Source organism: Trifolium pratense, linkage group LG5 (assembly GCF_020283565.1).
Source record: "Trifolium pratense cultivar HEN17-A07 linkage group LG5, ARS_RC_1.1, whole genome shotgun sequence".
NCBI classification, from domain to species: domain Eukaryota; kingdom Viridiplantae; phylum Streptophyta; class Magnoliopsida; order Fabales; family Fabaceae; genus Trifolium; species Trifolium pratense.
Genome location: NC_060063.1, coordinates 5,047,647 through 5,070,153, shown reverse-complemented (window position 1 = coordinate 5,070,153; position 22,507 = coordinate 5,047,647). Strand labels below are relative to the sequence as shown.

The 22,507-nt window shown below is 33.2% G+C and overlaps 3 protein-coding genes across 4 annotated transcripts; all 3 read left to right on the top strand.

The window, feature by feature from the left end:
- The first annotated feature begins 3,626 nt into the window (after positions 1–3,626).
- LOC123885795 (cytochrome c1-2, heme protein, mitochondrial) lies at positions 3,627–10,412 on the top strand. 2 transcript variants are annotated; one of them, XM_045935117.1, is made up of 8 exons: positions 3,627–3,743; positions 5,320–5,387; positions 7,429–7,643; positions 8,307–8,586; positions 8,667–8,738; positions 9,648–9,764; positions 9,877–9,942; positions 10,023–10,412. In XM_045935117.1, exons 2-8 carry the CDS (start codon positions 5,331–5,333, stop codon positions 10,137–10,139), a joined length of 924 nt encoding a protein of 307 aa, XP_045791073.1. In that variant the 5' UTR covers positions 3,627–3,743; positions 5,320–5,330; the 3' UTR covers positions 10,140–10,412. The 2 variants fall into 2 exon arrangements, with proteins under 2 accessions (XP_045791073.1, XP_045791075.1); XM_045935119.1 differs by lacking the exons at positions 3,627–3,743; positions 5,320–5,387 and adding an exon at positions 6,698–6,749 and having other exon boundaries at positions 10,023–10,410.
- Positions 10,413–13,259: 2,847 nt separating this feature from the next.
- LOC123885898 lies at positions 13,260–15,046 on the top strand. The gene is made up of 3 exons (XM_045935238.1): positions 13,260–13,614; positions 13,725–14,134; positions 14,894–15,046. The coding sequence occupies exons 1-3, from the start codon at positions 13,260–13,262 to the stop codon at positions 15,044–15,046; spliced, it is 918 nt and encodes a 305-aa protein (XP_045791194.1).
- Positions 15,047–16,146: 1,100 nt separating this feature from the next.
- Positions 16,147–22,177, top strand: LOC123884167 (cytochrome c1-2, heme protein, mitochondrial-like). The gene is made up of 8 exons (XM_045933194.1): positions 16,147–16,323; positions 18,599–18,663; positions 19,675–19,886; positions 20,384–20,663; positions 20,749–20,820; positions 21,325–21,441; positions 21,532–21,597; positions 21,706–22,177. The coding sequence occupies exons 2-8, from the start codon at positions 18,610–18,612 to the stop codon at positions 21,820–21,822; spliced, it is 918 nt and encodes a 305-aa protein (XP_045789150.1). The 5' UTR covers positions 16,147–16,323; positions 18,599–18,609; the 3' UTR covers positions 21,823–22,177.
- The last annotated feature ends 330 nt before the right edge of the window (positions 22,178–22,507 follow it).

The following is a 22,507-nucleotide window of genomic DNA, read 5'->3' as shown; positions in this document are numbered from 1 at the left end:
TGAAATAAACCATATATGAAGTGCAGCTTTCTCTCGGTTTCCGCGTGATGTTCTTGCTTGTGTTGTGATGATCTCCACTTTTCTCTCAAAAGGCTGCGTCATACCCCCTCTAGGTTAAATGACGGCTCCTATTTATATGCTTTAACAAGGCAACAAATCATGCCTAATAGAAAACAAATCGCGTCCCTCTTAGTTTCCAAGTGTGACTGACACGTGGCTGATGTCATATGCTGCTGCAGGTGCGAGTAATAAATGGCAAATCGCGCCATTATGCACATCTCGTAAGGACGCGAAAAAAACAGAGCATGAAGGCAATTTTTAGCTTCAAAACTTGGAATTTTTCTTAGTGTTTTTCTTCTCTTTTTTGTCTTTTGTCTTCAAATTCTTGATATGTCACTTTTCTTCAAATCTTCTTCTCTTTGACCATGCATTCTACCTAAAAATTTATTAATCTACAATAAAATTACAATTAAAATTAACAAATGACTGGCCGTCATCATAAAACTTATTAAATCATCACTTTCTGGTAACGTATGTTTTAGGTATTGAAGAAAAAAATTATCCCGTAATTTTTTTATATATTTATCAATACATTACTTTTTTTCTTCATATAAGAGTAAATAAAAAATACAATAAAATTGAGTGAAAAAAAATGTTTGTTAATAAAATAGAGGAAAATTCAAATGGAGATAATGTTTTGCTTGTCTAGTGAACCACAAAGAGTAAATTTATAGTTGAGTTATTTTGACAAAATTAACCCATTTTTTGCACATGTGTCAATTTATTAAGTTAAATATGTTTTATGCAAAAAAAAATGTTTTATGCATATATTTTTAATAGAGTAAAATTACAATGAAAGATATAAAATTTGGAATACTACTAAAACTAATAAGGACAAATAAGTAAATTTAGTAGTAATCAATTTTATTATATTAGAAGTAGATTAAGGTACTCCTGAGTTTCTACAAGTGTCTTTTATTTTTACGGTGTGTGCAAAAAGTTGAAAGAAAATAAAATATAAAAGAATATACGAGGAGAAATAAAATATCAAAGAAATAATTAAAATGATGTTTCTTACACTACTTCCGTCCCTAATTATAAGACTCCCTTGAGAAAATTGAGGAGATTAAGAAAGTGGGTTGCGACATTAAATTTGTTAACAATTGATATTGTTTTTACAATTTTATCATTCAAGAAATAGAATGAGTTATTGTTTTCTTAAAATATTTATTACAAATTGTAGGAAAATATGCACTTGAATTAAGGGTATATTGGTAAAGAAATGAGTCTTATAAAAAGGGAAATGAAAAATGTAAAGAGAACCTTATATTTAGGGACGAAGGTAGTATAAGTTAAAAATGACGACTGCTTCTAATTATTGAAAAAAAAAAAAAAAAACGGTTATTTGATAGATAATAGATACATAATACATTAAATTTGTTAACAATTGATATTGTTTTTACAATTTTTTTTTTTTGGTAAAGTTGTTTTTACATAATACCTTTGTTTTTACAATTTTATCATTCAAGAAATAGAATGAGTTATTGTTTTCTTAAAATATTTATTACAAATTGTAGGAAAATATGCACTTGAATTAAGGGTATATTGGTAAAGAAATGAGTCTTATAAAAAGGGAAATGAAAAATGTAAAGAGAACCTTATATTTAGGGACGAAGGTAGTATAAGTTAAAAATGACGACTGCTTCTAATTATTGAAAAAAAAAAAAGAAACGGTTATTTGATAGATAATAGATACATAATACATTAAATTTGTTAACAATTGATATTGTTTTTACAATATTTTTTTTTTTTTTGGTAAAGTTGTTTTTACATAATACCTTTGTTTTTACAATTTTATCATTCAAGAAATAGAATGAGTTATTGTTTTCTTAAAATATTTATTACAAATTGTAGGAAAATATGCACTTGAATTAAGGGTATATTGGTAAAGAAATGAGTCTTATAAAAAGGGAAATGAAAAATGTAAAGAGAACCTTATATTTAGGGACGAAGGTAGTATAAGTTAAAAATGACGACTGCTTCTTTTTTTTTTTTTTGGTGAGTGTAATGACGACTGCTTCTGCTTCTAATTATTTGATAGATAATAGATACATAATACATAAAATATAGTAAGAGTTAGAACTTTATACCATTATTTTTTATTTCTAAACGTTTGTTAAAAAATAACATATATAATATATGGGTCTTGCTAAATAGTGCTTCCGAAACGTTTGTTAAGCATACTAAAAAAGGAAATTAACGATAAAGTTAATGTTAGAAGAATAACTTATATTTTTTAATGTATTAAATGTACAAGTTTCAAGATAAAACTTTCATATGAGTATGCTTAACTAATGTCTAGGGGCACTGTTTATCATTTTCCAATAATTTATATTATTAGATAGCATGTATGAATGTAAGAATCATTTAATACATAAAGAATTAAGGAGAAGAAATCATTTTAAATATATATATAGGTGGTGATATACATATAATAGTTGATGTGTATGACTCTATGAGTCATATTTAATAAATGAGAATAAGAGAAAAACTATTTTATATGATTTATTGGTATTTACAATTTAAATTTCATAATATATTGACGGTGTCATGTGAGTAGTTGGTTAATACTTAATAGTGTTCTTGGTGATTAAAATGCATGATTTCAAGAGTTATAGTTAATACATGAAAATGAGAGAAAACCGATAATAAATTATTTATCTAATATTCAATATATTTTTAAATATAAATTTCATGGTATATTATTTATGTTTTTTTATTTCTTTAATTAAAATTTGTAGCACTTAAATTTCTAATTATAAGTAAAATTTTCAATATTAGTTTAAAATTATATTCTTAATATCCAAGTTTGATCTCAAGCTTGAACAATACTTGAATAGCCATCAACACTACTGCATGTTTAACCAAATAATGGTAGTCATACTAGGTTTTGTAGGTCACTCATGTTTGACCTCGATCACTTTTATTTTCACACATTTTCACTAATTTATTTTACATCGTTTAATCTCTCGACCTCCTCCATTTTCACGCCCAGTGTTTCAGATTTCTTCATCTCTCTTCAACCGATTTTTTTTATTCCTTTTGCTATACTAGTACTTCAATAGGTTATTGTTTATAGGATTTGATTAGCATGTGCTTATCTTTTTCAACTTTACTAGTATACATGTACATTTTAACGTAAAATATATACTATTATATTAAAATAAAAATAAATTTAAAATAAAATTTTAGCATATAAAAATTAATTTAATAATAATATACATAAAAGATATATCACCTCTAAATGTCCCCTTTTGGCCAATATTATCTAAAATATAGAAAGAAAAGTGGGGGCTATCAGATTAATAATTTTAAGTCATTTTACATTTATAGGCTATTTAAACCGATAATTTTGCCAAAGACTTCAGACAGTTTATCAAGTACTTTGTAAGTTATTAGCCATCAGCTATAAGCTACCGGCTAGTTTATCGGTCATCCGCTATTTTTATCGGATGTTTTTGTCAAACTTTCGGTAACTTTCAAACATGGGCTTTGGAATATTTTGGCAAGAAAAGTAAACCCATTATCAAAGCCCAAAAAGCCCAAAGAAATTCATTTTCGTGGCAGCAACAGCGAAAGTAGCGTTTGTAGTATTTCTCTGTTTCATTTCAGTTGCTTCTCCTTCACCTTCTCTTTTATTCTTCTTCTCCTTCGATCTTCATTCTCAATCGCTCTTCCATTTCGTAAGTCTCTTTCCTCTTTTTCTCTTCAATTCTCAATCTCGCTTCTCTTTCTCATTCAATTTTTACGATCACCGTTACTCTGATCTGTATTTTTTTTTTTTTGAATTCTTAGATTTTTCTATTCTGATTTGATCTTATTTTATGTATGTATCTAATTGCATTTTATTAATCATTGGTTTTTTTTAGGTTTTTATATTGCTTTGTTTCATGTTTATGTCACCATTTTGATTTGTGTGTGTTATATAGCATATAGTCTGGACTGAAAATTCACAATCTCATGCGTGTGTTGTAACTGAATTGAATTGAATTGAATTCGTTAATTTTATCTATGAGGATTTCCATCAAATAGTTAATGTGTTAGTTGTAAATGTTATTTATTGATGAGGTGCGTTTATGAATTATGCAATTTCACTAAATGTTATTCTTAGTTTGTTTTTTTACTTGAGGAAAAGAAACGTGCACTTTAAGTCGAATGCGAATCTAGTGTTTTGCAGATATATTTTACATACGGTTACAAAGCCGGTTACAAAGCCGGCTTATGTGTTGATATGATGAGTTATTGTTGGATGTCAGTGTAAAACTAATTTACAACGACGGTGCATCACATGGGCAACAGGGTTATTTTTAAAATTTGATTAGACTTGGTGGAATTTCAATATGGTTTACATGAATAATATTGGGAGCTAGTATAATAATGAGTGCAATAATATGGGATCATTGTAATGAAGTGAAAGTTTGAATTTGATGCATTATTTGCAGTTTCTGTGTTTGAGGAGGATTCGTCCTTCAATGATTGATATCATTATGAAGTTGTTTCTTTTCTTATGATAAAGGAGTTTAGACGACTTTAGTCTTGGGGGCTCATTAGTCATTAGGGACAGGGAAAACCTCAAGGCTCAAAGAACTTTGACGGAGATATTTACGTAGAGCATTGCTATTCTGTAACTTCTGGATTTTGTGGAATAAAGGCACAGTGATGGTATGAAAATGGGTCCAAGAAACGGCCATGTCAATTGTTGAATTTTGTTTCGTCCCGAAAGGCATTTCTCTTTTTATCCAATAACGGAGTCCTCACATCGGAAACAAGATTTGAACCTTGGCCCGTGTGAGATATGAGCTGAATATTTACCAATGTTTAACCTTTGTTGGCTAAGTGTTGAATAACATCTCTTGTTATTTGGGCAGATAAAAGTCCCTTTTTAGTGGTTTAGGATACTAATAGACTTTTGGGTCATTGACATTTGAGGTTATATCATATTTTACATGTGTCCTGGAGGTTTAGGATGCTACGAAAAAGTGAAAAACAAATATGTACTCTGTCTTTGTGTGCAAACCTGTCCTTTTGCTAGCATTTCTCCTGCCAATTTTCATTTAAGGGTTCAGTTTCCATATTTTATTCATTGCAGAAGCTGCTAATAATATATATTTTTATTATATCTATTTGCACTTATTTAATTTAATGATGCTGTCCTTACTATTGATTTTATGCTTGTATATGGAACTTTATCATTGCTACTTGGTATGATTTATCCAGACACTGATATATTGTTTCTTTTTATATATGAACGGTTTCCAGTGTGGATTGAGATGGCTGGAGGTATTATTCAACAGTTATTGAGGAGGAAACTCCAATCTCATTCACCTGTAAGCATTTAATTATATCCGTCTTTCGTGGTGATTTTGTTCTTTTGTTAATATTTAGGACTATGCTTTTGGTACTTGCAATCTGAGTTAAAACGGAGAACCTTAGACTAAAAGTTATGTATTGGGAAAAAAATGATTTTATGTTTTACAAATTTGAGGAAACACTTGTTTATCTGGAAGTTGTTATTATGCACTTTACCTCTGCATCTTTTAGCAATATTGTCTTCTAATTCATCCAATTTATCATGTTTTCTCTCTAGGAGTCACATATAGAATATATTCCACCTAGCACAATGTTATTAATGACAAATAGGGATTCATGACAGCAAACCCAAAAAAACGTCATAAAAATACGACGGATGTGTTGCAGCCTATGGCAGAAGCATAAAGGCTATAATAAAAAATATATAGTAGACTTACCAAAAAGTATACAAAAATAGTGTAAGATATAATAAATTAAAAATATTAACAGCCTATGTCCAGAAGAATAAACTAAAAAATGGTGCTTTATTCAAAAGTTTACTATGCCATACCACCATGGCCCCCATTTGACAAAACTGCCATTGCCATAGCATTATTATGCACAGGCCCGGTCCCAATAGGGTGCAGGGTGAGCGACGGCATCGGGTCTCCAAATTTTGGAGGCCTCAAATCAAAATTTTGAAGTCATATAATAATAGTTATATATTGTTAGTATTTATAAAATATCAGATGTAATCAATAGATTAATTTTGAGGTCCTATAATAATAGTTATATATTACCAATGTTCATAAAATATCATATGTTTAGTAGAAAAATATCCTAATCAAGTAAAAATAATAATAATTACACATTTTTTTATTAGAAATTTTTTCATCTGCCAACCGATTTTTCTCCATACGCATGAGCCATGGAATCAAACCCATAAGAGGACCAAAATTCTTATCACTTGCACCAATTCTTATTTATGCACTCAAAATCCAAATACAATAAGAGTATGTAAAGAGTGGTGCTTTCATTTCATGAACTTGACTTGTAAACTGACAACATTATACGTCATACAAAAATAAAATTTTACAGCCAGTAGTTATGTTTTACAGCATGGGATGCTTCCTATGATATAATGGTGTTCATCCAGAAAGTAGTCATTAATCATTATAATGCATGAACTCTTTTAGACAACAAATGAAAAGAACTAGCAGCACTGTGATTGAAAGAACTGAACATAAATAGAATTGAGTTTGAAATAGACCAGTTTGAAACAGAACTTGACATGATTCTCCTTCAAATCGTTCAATGCCCTCTATTTTGTAGACGTTGTTACTCATGCATGATGGGTTGATGATGCTGCGTTCATTATGGATGCTGGGTTTGCAAAAGAGGTAGTATTGTGTTAGGCAGTTAACTGCCAGTTGAAACTTAATTGAATATTGTATGACGTGGATCAATGATAATATTATGCTAAAAATGATCAGTTTCTGTTATAATTTTCCTGCTATGTTTAGAATTCCCCTTAGCATTATTTGCTACATGCATGTGTCTTAACCATTTGTCTTAACCATTCAAAGTTAGGAGTTTATTTCATGCATAAATTGTTGCGGAAGTTTTTAAACTAGAGGCAAATAATAAGAAAGTGCATCATCATTGTAGCAATTAAGATTCCACTGATACTATAAAACTTCTAGCATTATCAGTTGATCAAATTAAACCCCATGTAAAATTCTAAATGCAATTATCTGACTTCAAATCATACTCAATCTCCGTCATTTAGGTCATAAAGAATACATATCTGAGAAGTACTTCTGATTGATTTGCTCATATATAGCCTTAATTCTTCCCTTATAGGACTCCTGAGGACTTGGCTCTAAGTCCAATTAATGGGAGCTATCTACTATTACAGGCTTAGGGTCATTGTTTGATATAGGAAATTACCATTCTGAAGACTGACATGGTGGAAATCATGTGTTCACATCATAAAATTTCGACCGATTTTATAAATTTTTTCCTCGATAGAACAAGCTAATTGTCTTTTGTTAATGGATTTTAAAATGCTTCCTGCAGAATCCTTTATCTATGTCATCCATTATCACAAAGAATGATGGTGCTGGCTCCACAAGCAGCGGATCCTTAAGAGCCCTTGCATTAATTGGTGCCGGTGTATCAGGGTTATTGAGTTTTGCGACAACGGCATCAGCTGATGAAGCTGAGCATGGCCTGGCTGCTCCAAGCTATCCATGGCCTCACGAGGGCATCCTCAGTTCATATGATCATGCTTCGTGAGTTTCACCTGAGTTGTCCCTTTTTTTTTCTTTCATTTCCTGATCATGCCTTGTGAGTTTGAGCTCAGTTTTTTTTTTCCCCTATATTTTCATGTCTTTGAGTTCAATGATATCATTTCCCAAAGTTAGTCACTGCTACATACATTAAAACTAGTCTCTTTTTCATTTTTAAGGCGACTTACAAATAATTGTTAGTTGTAGGTACATTTTTAATTGGACTTTGTCTTATTTCATTTTTATTACTACTTAATGTCATTTTTCTCAGTTTTGGATCAGCCATTCAGTCTTCTATTTGTTATTTACGTATTTCATGTTTTGCGGTGACATGTGATCTAACATGGTTTAACCTTTTAATAATTTCTGTGTCATATAGTGATCAACAATATTTATCCTGCATTGTTATATCTTAAAAGAACCATGACTTGTTTTCTAGATTGTAATTTTTTGAAAGAAATTGCTCTAAATTTATGCAATTGAAGTATTTCCTCTTTCTTTTGGGTTTTTTTTCTGGGCCAGTATTCATAACACCGTGAATCTGTATTATGCTCTTACTGCTCTATGCCACCTTCACATATTCAAAATTTCAAACTGAATTTCATATAGATGCTATATTAATACTATTTAAGTTCTTAATACATTTAACTATTTATTTATGAGCAGGGTTCGTCGTGGTCATCAAGTTTATACACAAGTCTGTGCTTCCTGTCATTCTATGTCTTTGATATCATACCGTGATTTGGTTGGTGTTGCTTACACAGAAGAGGAGGTAAAGGCTATGGCTGCTGAGATTGAGGTGGTTGATGGCCCTAATGATGAGGGTGAGATGTTTACACGCCCTGGTAAACTCAGTGATCGCTTTCCTCAGCCATATCCAAATGAAGCAGCTGCTAGGTTTGCTAATGGAGGAGCCTATCCTCCGGATCTAAGTCTTATTACCAAAGTAATGTCAGTTATCTGTTAGTAACTAAGGTTTTCTGTTTTATGCATACCGGAAGTATTTGTAACCTTTTGTATTTTCAGGCTCGTCACAATGGTCAGAACTACGTGTTTGCTCTTCTTACCGGTTACCGTGACCCCCCTGCTGGTGTTGTGGTAAATTCTCTTTACATTAATGTTGCAGCTAAAAACTCTACTTATTAAAATAACTGTGCAATCTGCAGAAGTTATTATATGGAAATTGCATGATCACCTGTTGGGTGGTTCAGACCCAAAACAAACTATATTGTGAAATATGTTGTGTGGGGGCCGTGGCTTTCAAATCTGTACATGCATGGTCAAATAATGTTTTATTTTTGTTTCTTGTACACCAATGAATAAAAATATATGATGCATGGTGAGATGGGGATAAAGAGTCGTTAACATCATGCGTGATTTTCTTTGTGTATAATTTTATGAATAATTTTGATGTTGCCATTTCTTGGTGAAACACAGTTCACACTCAAATTTAACATCTGTGTGCACTTTTGTGCCTCAAAAATTGTAACCAAAGATTGTAGAAGTCATTATGATGCAGATCAGTATAAGATTGTATATTTTTGTAATTTTTGTATGCGGTGATTTGGACATTTGTTTGATAAGATCAGTATAACAAAAACTGCAGATCATACGCTATATTTGGAGTGAGATTATGGAAAACTATAGGCTAAACTAGTAAAGTCGGATTTGGAATGGAATGATCTCTTATTTGTTATGATTCATCAAATGATATTGTGGCGTCATTTAATTAATGTAGTCAGCAACACCAAATGAGAAAAGATTTCGGTCGTTTTTTTTACCTTACTTTGGTGGTTGATGTTTTCACTTACATTACATGTGACTTGAGTTGTCAGTCTTGCTTGTATTTGGATATTAACGATGTGCACTCTCGACTATATAATTCTCATCAATTCTAAATATTATGTTCAAGAGTTCATATTTATTCTGTCCCTACACTAGTTAACAACACTGTTCTTATAGTCAGATTTTTGTTTATCGGTTGGTTATCTTCTAAATACAATGCAGATTAGAGAAGGACTACACTATAATCCTTATTTTCCTGGCGGAGCCATTGCTATGCCTAAAATGCTTAATGATGGTGCTGTTGAATACGAAGACGGTGTCCCTGCTACAGAATCTCAGGTACTTTTGTTTGTTGAGTATTTCATTCAGTAAATTTTATCATAATTGATTATCAAATATGAACTTAAGAAGAATGAAGCGATAATTTTTCTCCTGTTGTGTGTTGTTGCAGATGGGAAAAGATGTTGTATCATTTTTATCTTGGGCTGCAGAACCTGAGATGGAAGAGAGAAAACTGGTTTGTTTCCTTTACTATCCTTCTAACAAATCAAATGAAAAATTTATCTGATTTTCTAAGAACATTGCTACTACTCGCAGATGGGATTTAAATGGATATTCGTACTTTCATTGGCATTACTTCAAGCTGCGTATTATCGTCGCCTTCGATGGTCTGTTATTAAGTCTCGCAAGTTGGTTCTTGATGTTGTCAACTAACTGCATTCAAGTTACCTTTTTCATTTTTTGGAAAGAAGATAATTGTTGCCAATAACTTTGTCCAATCTCATCGCGTCAAATTCGTTGAGAGATTAGCAGGAAAGCATGCCCTATTTTTGTTCGAGGTATAGAAATAAAGGTGTTACATTTATGTGAGATGTTACTTCTATTTTTTTTCCTCCTTCTCAGATTGTGTATTTCTTTAAGATATAATTTATCTGTAATGGATCAAAATTATTACATTTCAAAATTTTGATTTTTAAGTTTTTTTTTTTACACAAGATTTTTAAGTTAATTACCATTGAAATTTAATTTCTTGTAAGTTTTTCATGACAAAGATTCATGTTGGATATGATGGAGAATATTTATATGAAAATTATTTATATGAAAACTTAGGTAATTCTAAGTTAATATTGTACTAATTCCTTCGGTATTTATATGAAAAATATTTCAAAAACTTTTTCATGACAAATATTTTAATGCAACTAGGTGGCTAGGGTTATTTTAGTCCATACAACTCAAGTTTCACACTGAATTAGAACTTTTTAATGTGTGAAAATAGGAATTGCTTATAAATAAGTCCGAAAGGAGTAAAACCCAACATGAAGGAAATTAAGGATAGTCACTCTGCTCCATATATAGTGAACACAAATTCTTGTTTCATTTTCCATTCCTTTCGGGTAAAAAATGCTGGTTGATGGGGTTGTGTCCATTTTTTCTCCCTCTTTTTCCGCTTGACAACCGGAATGAATAAGGAACCTTATAATTAATAATTAACCAGTTTCATACGTTCTAGTTTAACTAGCAGAAATGTCGAAATTGTTAGGCCGGATACCATGACCCGTGACCCGGGTTCAAACCTGTGATTTCACAATTATATGTGAATTAATTTCAGTGAATTACCAATTCAGCTAAGACAAAATAAATAAATAAATAAATAAATAACCCTATAGTGAAATACCAACTAAAAATGTGGGGCATAAAACTCAATCAACAGCGAACCCTAGCTCAATTTGTAAGCAAATTATTGTGGAACACAAGGTTACAAATATCATATTACACGCCACAAATATATCCATCCAATAAGGTTACAAATTACAATGATCATCATATGAAAAATTAATTAGAAATCATCAAAGAATACATGCCAAACAAACAACCATGCATATCACAATCAATCATGTAATTACACATAATGTTTTAAAAACCGGACAGGACTGGCCGGTCGAACCGGTTGGATCGGAAACCGGAGGTCAACCGGTCTGGTTTGTATGTTGGATCGGACATGTTAATGAACCGGTGAAAACCGCTCGAACCGGAAAAAACCGGCGAACCGGGGGTTTTTTGAACCAGCAGGTTTTTTTGCAAACCTGAATTTTTTTTTTTTGTGGGATTGATATTTTTTTTTATGGAAAAACTCAGTTTTTTTTTTTTTTGGAAACAGGCGTTTTTGTTTTTTTTTTTTGTAAGATGGTTGAATTTTTTATTTAAGATTTTAAATATTTAAAAATGTAACAAAATTGTCATCACCAAGGATTGAATAGCTGACCCCTCTATAATAGTTGAGTCACACTACCACTATGCTAAATTGCTCACTTGTTAATAATTTTACTTTATATTCTATATATTGCATATATTCTTTATATTCTCACAATTGATTTGTTTCAAAAGTACATTTGATTTTTTTTTCTTTTCATTTTTTTATGGACTTTAGATTTTGTTTATTATTTTTTTATGAACTTTATATTTTATTTATTGTTCATCTAATGTCAATTTAATTGTTCAACTCTCATTTTTACTTATAATAACTAATGTTTTTGCGGTAAATAAAAACTAATAATTCTAAAACTTATTTAAAACCAAAACTTATGTTGCAATTACAATAATGATTCTAAAACTTATGTTGCAATTACAATTTGTTTAAAACTTATTTGTGTTTGATGTTTAAAACTTATTTGGATTTTGTACTATTGTAATATGTGTGATAACGGATAGTCCTCAGCGGCTGAATGATTTTCGCCCTATTTCGCTTGTCGGAAGCCTCTATAAAATTCTAGCGAAGGTTATAGCTAACAGACTGCGTCAAGTGATTGGTAGTGTTATCTCTGAGTCTCAGACTGCGTTCGTAAAGAACAGACAAATTCTTGATGGTATTCTCATTGCTAACGAGGTGGTGGATGAGGCGCGGAAGTCTAAAAAGGATCTTTTGCTGTTCAAGGTTGATTTTGAAAAAGCTTATGATTCGGTGGATTGGGGGTATCTTGATGCTGTTATGGGAAGAATGTCTTTTCCGACTTTGTGGAGGAAGTGGATTAGAGAGTGTGTTTGTACGGCTACGGCTTCGGTGCTAGTTAATGGCAGTCCGACTGATGAATTCCCTCTTCGGCGAGGGCTTAGGCAGGGTGATCCGCTTTCACCTTTCCTTTTTCTTCTGGCGGCTGAGGGCCTTAATGTGCTTATGGAAGCTATGGTGGCGCGTAATTTGTTTAAAGGTTATAGTATTGGTGAACAGGGGTCGGTATCGGTGTCGCACCTTCAATTTGCTGATGACACTCTCTTGATGGGGGTAAAAAGTTGGGCAAATGTTCGGGCTTTGCGAGCAGTTCTAGTGCTTTTTGAGACTATGTCTGGCTTGAAGGTTAATTTTAATAAAAGTATGCTGGTTGGCGTTAATATCCCTGAGTCCTGGTTATGTGAAGCTGCGTCTACTCTCTGTTGTAATGTGGGAAAGATTCCTTTCCTTTATCTGGGTCTTCAGATTGGGGGTGATCCGCGACGTTTGGTGTTTTGGGAACCGATGTAAAATCGTTTAAAGAATAGATTGTCTGGGTGGAAGAGTCGCTTTTTGTCTTTTGGTGGTCGTCTGGTTTTGTTAAAGTCTGTCTTGACCTCTTTACCTGTCTACGCCCTTTCTTTCTTCAAAGCTCCCTCAGGTATTATTTCCTCTATTGAATCTCTTTTCATTAAATTTTTTTTTTGGGGGGGGGGGGTTGTGAGGATTCTAGGAAAATTTCTTGGGTTAGTTGGAAATCTGTTTGTTTGCGTAAGGAGTATGGAGGTTTGGGGGTTAGACAGTTGCGTGAGTTCAACATAGCGTTGTTGGGGAAGTGGTGTTGGAGGATGCTGGTGGATAGAGAGGGGTTGTGGTTTAGAGTGTTGGTAGCTAGGTATGGGCTTGAGGGAGGTAGTCTTCGGGCAGGAGGTCAGAAAGGGTCGGTGTGGTGGAGGGAGATAGAGCGTATTAGGGAGGGTGTTGGCGAGCCAGGAGGCAGTTGGTTTAGGGAGCATGTCTCGAGGAGGGTGGGGGATGGGTCAGATACACTTTTTTGGACCGATCCGTGGTTGGATGGGATTTCGTTGAGGGAGCGGTTTGGGCGCCTTTTTAAGTTGGCTGTAACCAAATCTCGTTCGGTCGCAGATATGTTTGCTTTAGGTTGGGGGGCAGATGGGGGGCGTGGGAGTGGCGGAGGCGATTGTGGGTGTGGGAGGAGGAGATGTTGGGGGAGTGTCAGTCTTTACTTCTTGACATTTCTTTGCAGGATCAGGCTATTGACAGGTAGCAGTGGAGTCTTGACCCTGATACAGGTTATACGGTTGGGGGAGTTTATCAGCTTCTGACGTCTCAGGATTCAGTTACTTTGGACGATGCGGATAACCTTATTTGGCATCCTCAGGTTCCTTTGAAGGTTTCCATCTTTGCTTGGCGTTTATTGCGGGACAGGTCGCCTACGAGAGCAAATCTGGTTACTCGAGGTGTTTTGTCTACTACAGGTGCCACTTGTGTTTTTGGATGTGGAGTGACTGAGTCGGCTCATCATTTATTTCTCTCATGTGGTATTTCTGGACCGCTTTGGGATTTAGTTCGCGACTGGATTGGGATTTCTTTGGTGGATTCCACCTCTCTGCGTGATCATTTTGTCCAGTTTACGGCATCATCAGGTGGATCTCGTGCGAGACGGTCCTTTTTGCAGCTTGTGTGGCTCGCTTGTGTTTCGGTGATCTGGACAGAGAGAAATCATCGGTTGTTCAAAGGCTCAACGGGCACACCTCATATTTTATTGGACAAGATCAAGCTTTTCTCTTTCAGGTGGTTGAAGACGACGAACATCACGTTAGCTTTAAACTACCATAGCTGGTGGTCTAGTCCATTGTTGTGTTTGGGCCTTGTATGATTTTACTTTGATTGTATCTCTCTAACTCTCTTGTATTTTTATAGTCTACCTTGGTACGCCTTGTGCTGGGGAGGCTGTTAGTGTTAATATATATCATTTTGGCTTCTTCAAAAAAAAAATGTTTTAGGATTTGTATTTAACAACTTATGATATCATGACTTTATGACATTTTCAATTTTTTATGATTTTTTTCAAAGACCGAGTTATCTGATTTGACCGGTTTAATAACTATAGTTTTATTATAGAGATCGGTTCATTCCATCGGTTTAATCCGGTTAGTCATGCGGTTCGACCAGTGACTCAGTGGTTCGACCAATGAACCAGTAACCCAGTACTCTCACCGGTTTGATGACCGGTCCGGTTTTTAAAACCCTGATTACACATTCATGCATTCAACCAATGAACTTCTTAAACCAATCGTGTGATCATACAAGTTCATGGTTCTCAGTCAACTAATTTCTCAATCAAGCTAGCAATCAATTATTCATGACATTCAACCAACCAATCTTAATATCTTATAACTAAATTTCTATTTTATGAATCCTCAACTTAAAGACTTAAGTTTTCACAATAAATATTCAGATTTATGAAAAAACCCTTCAAAATTGCCAGTTTAATCCCACAACCAAATTCTCAAATCATTTGGACAGAAGGGTGAAAAAAGAACACCATTACAAACAATCTCTTTATGGAAACTTAATGAGTCTTGAGTTCAATGATATGTATAAGGTCTAAGAGGCACAATAATGATGAGTGTGGATTACATTTGGTTTTTTTAATGAAGGAAACAATATGATTTGGTAGGTCAATTAAAATTTGTGGACTAACTATGTAGCGCCTTAACTAAACTATGAACATCTTTATTTGTTTGTCGCCAAATAAATTTAACACTAGAATTAGTATAAAAAAGAAGAGAGTTTTCACTAGTATCATACTTATTAGACTGAATATTATGCACTACTAATTTTGAGTCAAACTCTAAATCAACATGACTAAACTTCAAATTGCAAACTGAAATCGCTTTCTAGAATGCGAACCTTACAAAAATTAATTTTTTTGTCACATTCACCTTTCTCTTCTCCCATGAAATAACTTTGAATAAAACACAGTTCGAAGTTAAAGTGTGAACCATTCATTTACCTAATTTTCTATTTTTTGTCAAACATATCAACTCTTGTAGCCTTGATACATGTTTATTGTAAGTATAAATGTAAACTTAGTCATATTGAATAAAGTAACGATTCAGTATAGCTATGTTTACGGTGTGTGTGTGTGATTGGTCGATAATGTCGCAACCGCTCAGGTGGCAAATTAAAATATAAGATAGTCGCCACATTTTTATACAGTACACTAGTTAAAGTGTAAAAGTGCAAACTGATCGCACTCTAAATAGCGAATCGTGTTTCAGTTTGCACTCTACATAGCGGGTAACAATATTTTATACCCAAACTCAACGTCTGCGCCCCTAGATGAAAAAAATCATGAAAAGAAAGAGCTCGCTTTCTAGATAAAAAATTGCAAACCGAGTTCGCTTTCTAGATAGCAAACTGCAACTGAGTTCGCTTTCTAAATAGCAAACTGTAAACTGAGTTCGCATTATAGAATGCAAACTCTTTTTTTTCAATGATTTTTTTCATCTAAGGGGCGCAAATGCTAAGTTTCATTTAAAAATATTGCCATTCGCTACTTAGAGTGCGAAAAGTGCTCGTATCGTAGAAAGCGAGGGATTAGTTTGGTAATTTCAGGGAGTGGTAAGAAAGTTTAGGAGGCGCAAAAAGCAAATATCTTCTGAAAATTGACTAGTAATACCCAAAAGCCCAAAATCAAATCTGGTGGCTACAACGATAGAAGCGTTAATCTCTTTTGGGTCCCAAACAAACACCTCCCTCCCATCCTCTCTTGATTGACTCTCTTCTTCAAATCAGCAGCCCCTCGCTCTCTCTCTCTCTCTCTCTCTCTCTCTCTCTCTGCTGTTTCTCCCTTCGATTCGATCCCAATCGCTCTTCCATTTCGTAAGTCTCTCTCTTTGACTCGGTGGATCTATTTCCAACTTTTTAGCTCTAAATTTTTTAATTTTTTGGTTATTTCACTGTTTTTGCCCTAATTTTGCTTAGTTCTGTATTTGCTACTAAAAATCCATAATTTTGTACTAATCACTGAATTAAACTCGATATATTTATCTATTTTAATTAGCCTTTTAGTGGTAATGTTATTTATTGATGATGTATCTTTGTGAGTAAATTAATATATTTGCAAAAGTAGTTTTTTTTTTTTTGACAGAATGCAAAATTAGTTTATGAATTATGAATGATGTGAATCCTTAGGTTTTTGTTTTTAGCATTGGGAATATGTTGTTTAAGATTTGGACTGAAATTTAGTGATAAGTATGTATTATTTTGGAGTTTAGATTAGATCTTTACATGATAATTTGATAGCTACTTTAATACCGAGTGCATAATTTTCATTTTTGATTAGGGACCGGTGTTGAATTACATTATTTAGTTAGTATCCAGAGTCATGTAATGAATTAAAGTGTAAATTTTAAATTTTTTGATTTTAGTCACAGTACCCACTTTTTAGTCTTACATAGGGGTTAAAACATGCAATTTTGTAAATTGTAGAACTGAGGTATTTGGTATGGGGACTAAAAACAAAATTCAAGATAATTAAAGGGACTAACGTATTTAAATTTTAACCCGTGAATAAATAGTTTGGTTAAAATACATGTTTGATCTCTTATCTTATTTTGTAGATTTCAGTTTGGTCTTGTAACTTTTTAAAGTTTCAATTGTGTCCCTTATCTTTAATTTTTGTTTCAATGTGGTAATTCCTGTTTATATTCTGTTAGAAAGAGACCAAATTAGTATAGCTTTTGTAAAATAAATACTGTCTCAGACAGTATTGGTGTGACTTTCACAAAATAAGGGATCATTTTGGAACAAAATAAAAGATAAGGGACCCAATTGAAACTTCTAACGGTTAAGAGACCAAACCAAAATTAGAAATTTGGATAAGGGTCGAAAAATGTATTTTAGTCTGATGCACTCTTTGCCGTTGATGTGCTTGAGCAGTTAAAGGCTCTTGAAAGAGAGGTGTTGATGTAAGTTTTTAACAATTTTAATTGTTGTATGGGTTAATAAAAGTAATTTCTTAATGTGTTGGGGTTCTATTAGATCCTTGGATCATGGATGTCATATCATAATTTACTTATCATGGGGTTCTGTTTGGTGTTATGTGTTTTGTCCATAGAACATATGTGTTCTGTGCTATGATGTTAATAGCGGCGCTATAGCGTGGCGTCAGCCCACCTCTCCGCTATGCTATAAGGGCGCTTTCCGCTATTTAGAGAAGCAGAAATAGCGTTGTGATAGCGGTGGCATAGCGGATCGGCAGCGCTATTTGGCTGCTTTTGTGTTTTGGAGGGAAAAATTGATAAAAACCCTTATTTTAGAAATAAATCATAAAGTGAGGGGTATTTTGGACTTTTCTGCACATCATAAAGTAACCCTCACATCACAGCAGCTGATTACTTTTATGCTTTATTTTAATGGGATGTCATTTTGACTACTTCTAGAACTTCATGGAATGTTATTAGTCTTTATTTAGAACCTATTTTGATGGTAAATGACAATATTTAGTATAATTATTAAGTAAGAAAGTCCTTTTAATTTTGTGTATTTTCCTATTTTTTAGTATTTATGTATGTTGGAATTTATGTTTAATTTGTACATGGCCGCTATACCGTTATAGCGCTACCCGCTATATCACAATAGCATTTTTGAGGGTCGGCGCTACGCGCCGCTATCTGATATTAACAACATAGGTTCTGTGTGTATTTGTCCTTTTGTCCTGTCTATCTCTTCCTCATTCTTGTTGTCAATGTGTTGCTTTATGAATTAGATAGACTACTTACCTATTTATTGAATGTTTAACACGACGTGTCATGATATAGCATCTCATGAAACAGTATAATATGTAATTCAAAATTTGCTATGTTTCTTCCACCAATTTTCATTGAAGGGGTCCATTTTTTAAGATTCTTCATTGTAAATACAGTTGGTAATTTTTCCATTACAAACAAGCCTTATTCTACTAACTGGGTCGGCTACATGGATCAAACAAGGCCATAATGTTTTAATTTTTTTCAATCACTACACGCACTTATTCTGTGATGTTGTCTCTATCATTGTCTTTACGCTTATTTGTAGGACTTTATCATATTGTGTACTATCAATTTGTGGAATTGTGGTATTTATATTTAGTATTTTTCATATGAACAATCCACAGTGTAAACGGAGATGGCTGGAGTTATTCAACAGTTATTGAGGAGGAAACTCCAGTCTCATTCTCTGGTAAGCTCTTGCTCTTGATCTTCACTTCATGATAGTTTTATGCTTTACGAGTTATGAGAATATTTCTGTTTATGAGCTTTTCATTTGGGACATAAAATAGAGATCCATAGTCTAGAATTTGAGGGATGGTAAAAGACAATGGTGTTGTACAAATTTGAGGGATGGGAAAAGACAATGATTTTGCTAGATCAATATAGCGAATTTTGCAAAAGAAACGTATAGCAGACTTTAAATTCTTGTGAAGTACTTTATTCTTGTAATGTTGTACACCTTTCATTTAGCTGCCTTTATAAATAAATCTCACATCTTAGAGTTTACATTTCATATATATATGTATGTTAAAAGTCAGTGTGTTTTTACTATTCCTTCAACATCCCAGACTATTTGTTAGTATTCCTAGTCATTACAACTTCCTAGACATTTAATGTAATTATTGCAGCTTCATTATATATAGTTGTGTGATCTTCTTTTAGACAGAGTTTTACATATTTTACAATATATATTACTATGAAAGTTTTAATACTATAAACAAGAATCAGTGTGATCATTGTAGTTCGTTAAGATTTTTCTGTTGTAAATTGTAGTGGCATATGTTTCACTCATACAAAAAAACTTTTCAGAGTAATTATTGTATCCAAGTTATATACCTAAATGCAAATCTCTGACTTCCAGACTCCAGTTATGCTCAATCTTCTCAAGAAAAAAAACTTTTCAGAGTAATTATTGAATCTAAGTTAGGGTAACTTTAGATGGATTTATTCATATTCTAGCTTTAGTTCTTCCATCTTAGTACTACTACAGATTTCTTGGATCCAGTTCTGATTAATGGGTGCCATCTTTCATTATAGGCTTATAGTCATTGATTGTCATATTGGAACGATTATTCTTGACTGTTATGGTGGAAATACATGATTGTTCTTGTCATAGATTTTGATGATTTTATAACAATTTGTGTCCCTTGGAAGTTCCTGATCATGTCTTTTTCTAACCACTGCTGTATAATTGTTGTAGAGTCCTTCTGTATCATCCATTGTCTCAAAGAAAGACGGTCCTGGCTCTACCGGCAGCAGCTCCTTAAGAGCCCTTGCTTTAATAGGAGCTGGTGTCTCAGGTCTTTTGGGTTTTGCAACAACAGCATCAGCTGATGAAGCCGAGCACGGCCTTGCATCTCCACACTATCCATGGCCTCACGAGGGCATCCTCAGTTCATATGATCATGCTTCGTAAGTTTGACCTGAGTTTTCCCATTTTTTTATACATTTTCCTTTATTTTTTTTTGGCTCAATAATATCATCTGCTTAAACGTACATACACAGAAACTAGTCCTTGTTGCATTTTCATGTGTGATCATAAGTAGTTGTGTAAGTCAATTATAGGTACATGCTTAATTTACTGTATCTTTATCATATTATCCTAGTTTTAATTTTTCTCAGCCTTGGAGAATTGAGTCTCCCTTTCTTGCTTTGACATTTCATGTTTTTGAGGCGACATGTTCATACATGGTTTAACTTTAAATCTTGGCAATGTTATACTGATGAGTAGTATTTACCTTGTATTGTTTTATTTTATCCAAAAATTTCTTGTGCATACTCCTAGAATGTAATTTTCTGAAAGAAATAGTTGTATTTATAGATCCTTCATCATATATTTAATCTTAACTTCACATCAACATTGATTATAATTAAGATCTTGATAAATTTAACTGATTTTGTATGAGCAGGATTCGTCGTGGGCATCAAGTTTATACCCAAGTCTGTGCTTCCTGCCATTCTATGTCTTTGATATCATACCGTGATTTGGTTGGTGTTGCTTACACAGAAGAAGAGGTAAAGGCTATGGCTGCTGAGATTGAGGTGGAAGATGGCCCTAATGATGAGGGCGAGATGTTTACACGCCCTGGTAAACTCAGTGATCGCTTTCCTCAGCCATATGCAAATGAATCAGCTGCTAGGTTTGCTAATGGAGGAGCCTATCCTCCGGATCTAAGTCTTATTACCAAAGTAATGTCAGTTTCCTGCTAGTATAACTTCCTTGGGTTTTCTATTGTCTGCATTAAAAAAATATCTTTTTTGTTTGCAATTTCAGGCTCGTCACAATGGTCAGAACTATGTGTTTGCCCTCCTAACCGGTTATCGTGACCCCCCTGCTGGAGTTTCGGTAAATTCTTCTGCAAACCTTTTCTTTAAACAAAATATACTCATCATAGTAACTTGCATTCTTCAGAAGTTCGCCAAGTGGAAATTGCTAGACCACCTGATTGGTGGTTTGGAACAAAATAATTTTGTTGTGAAATATGTTATGTGACTTTGAAATATGCATTTTCCTTTTTCATTGGCGAAACAGTATTCCAACACAATATTTCACATTAATGGTTGATAATTTTTTTCCTTCCAATTTTCTTTTTCTTGGCACACCAATATGTTTGTCATTTCTTTGATGAAACAATATTCCAACACAGTATTGATGTTTCTTTAAACTTATATATGACTTCAGTTGTCATTCATTCATGCATGTATATGGATATTAACGATGAGTGAAGGATGAACTTCATTATACTTTCTCGTCTTTGAATTCTTCTCAAATCACAATATTCAGTACAATATTCAGGACGATACTTTTGTTGAACTATAGTTTACGGTTATCTTTTTAATAATAATGTAGATCAGAGAAGGATTGCATTACAATCCTTATTTTCCTGGTGGAGCCATTGCCATGCCTAAGATGCTTAATGATGGCGCTCTTGAGTATGAAGATGGTACCCCGGCTACAGAAGCTCAGGTACTTTGTTTGTTGACGATTTCATTCAATAAATCTTTTCATTGATTACTGTCTATCAACTTATTTTTTTGTACTGTTATTGTGTTGCAGATGGGGAAAGATGTTGTGTCATTTTTGTCTTGGGCAGCAGAACCCGAGATGGAAGAGCGAAAACTGGTTTGTCTCCTTTATTATTATTATTATTATTATTATCCTTCTTTTAACAGATCAAATCAAATGAAATAAAAATATCCAATTTTCTTAACACATTGCTACTTCTTGCAGATGGGATTTAAATGGATATTTGTACTATCATTGGCATTACTTCAAGCTGCGTATTATCGTCGTCTAAGGTGGTCTGTTCTTAAGTCTCGCAAGTTGGTTCTTGATGTTGTCAACTAAGCTGTCTTCAAGTTTCGTTTTTTATTTATAAAAAAGATTATTATTGGCAATAATTTTGCCAATTCTCGTGTCAAATTTGTTGGAGAAATTTACAGAAGCATGTTCTGTTTTTGTTTGAAGTAGAAATAAAGCTGCTCCATATATGTGAGATACGTTTTACTGCCTCTCCCTCTTCTCAAACGTGTGTATTTGTTACATACTCTAGGACCCTCCATACACTTTAATCTGGAATTTTAGATTATTGATAAGTGATTGGGGTTTATTTTTGGTTATATTCACTATTCAGTAAAGAAAAAAAAGGAAGTGTTGGAATGTTTCTTGTTTGAAATTGGAAACAAGGTTCCCTTTTGATTAATTTTTATTCTGTTGTGATGTTAAGTACCGGTAAATTATTAAGGATATTTTGCTTAAAGTTTTAAGCAGATATAATAAAACTGTTATTGGCTAATGAAGACCTTCAATATGTAGGTGTTCAATACATAAACAATATGAAACACTAAAAAAAAATGAAGCATCAGATGTGTAATTACTGATGAATGACATGATTGGTAAAAGAGAAATGCTAATTGTCGCGAAGACAATAACAACACATTTTTCACGAACGATTGTGGCCCCATATTTTCACTCTACCAAAATCAAATGAGTAGCCGACACTAGTTACGCCTGTCATCAGGTCATCGTTGTT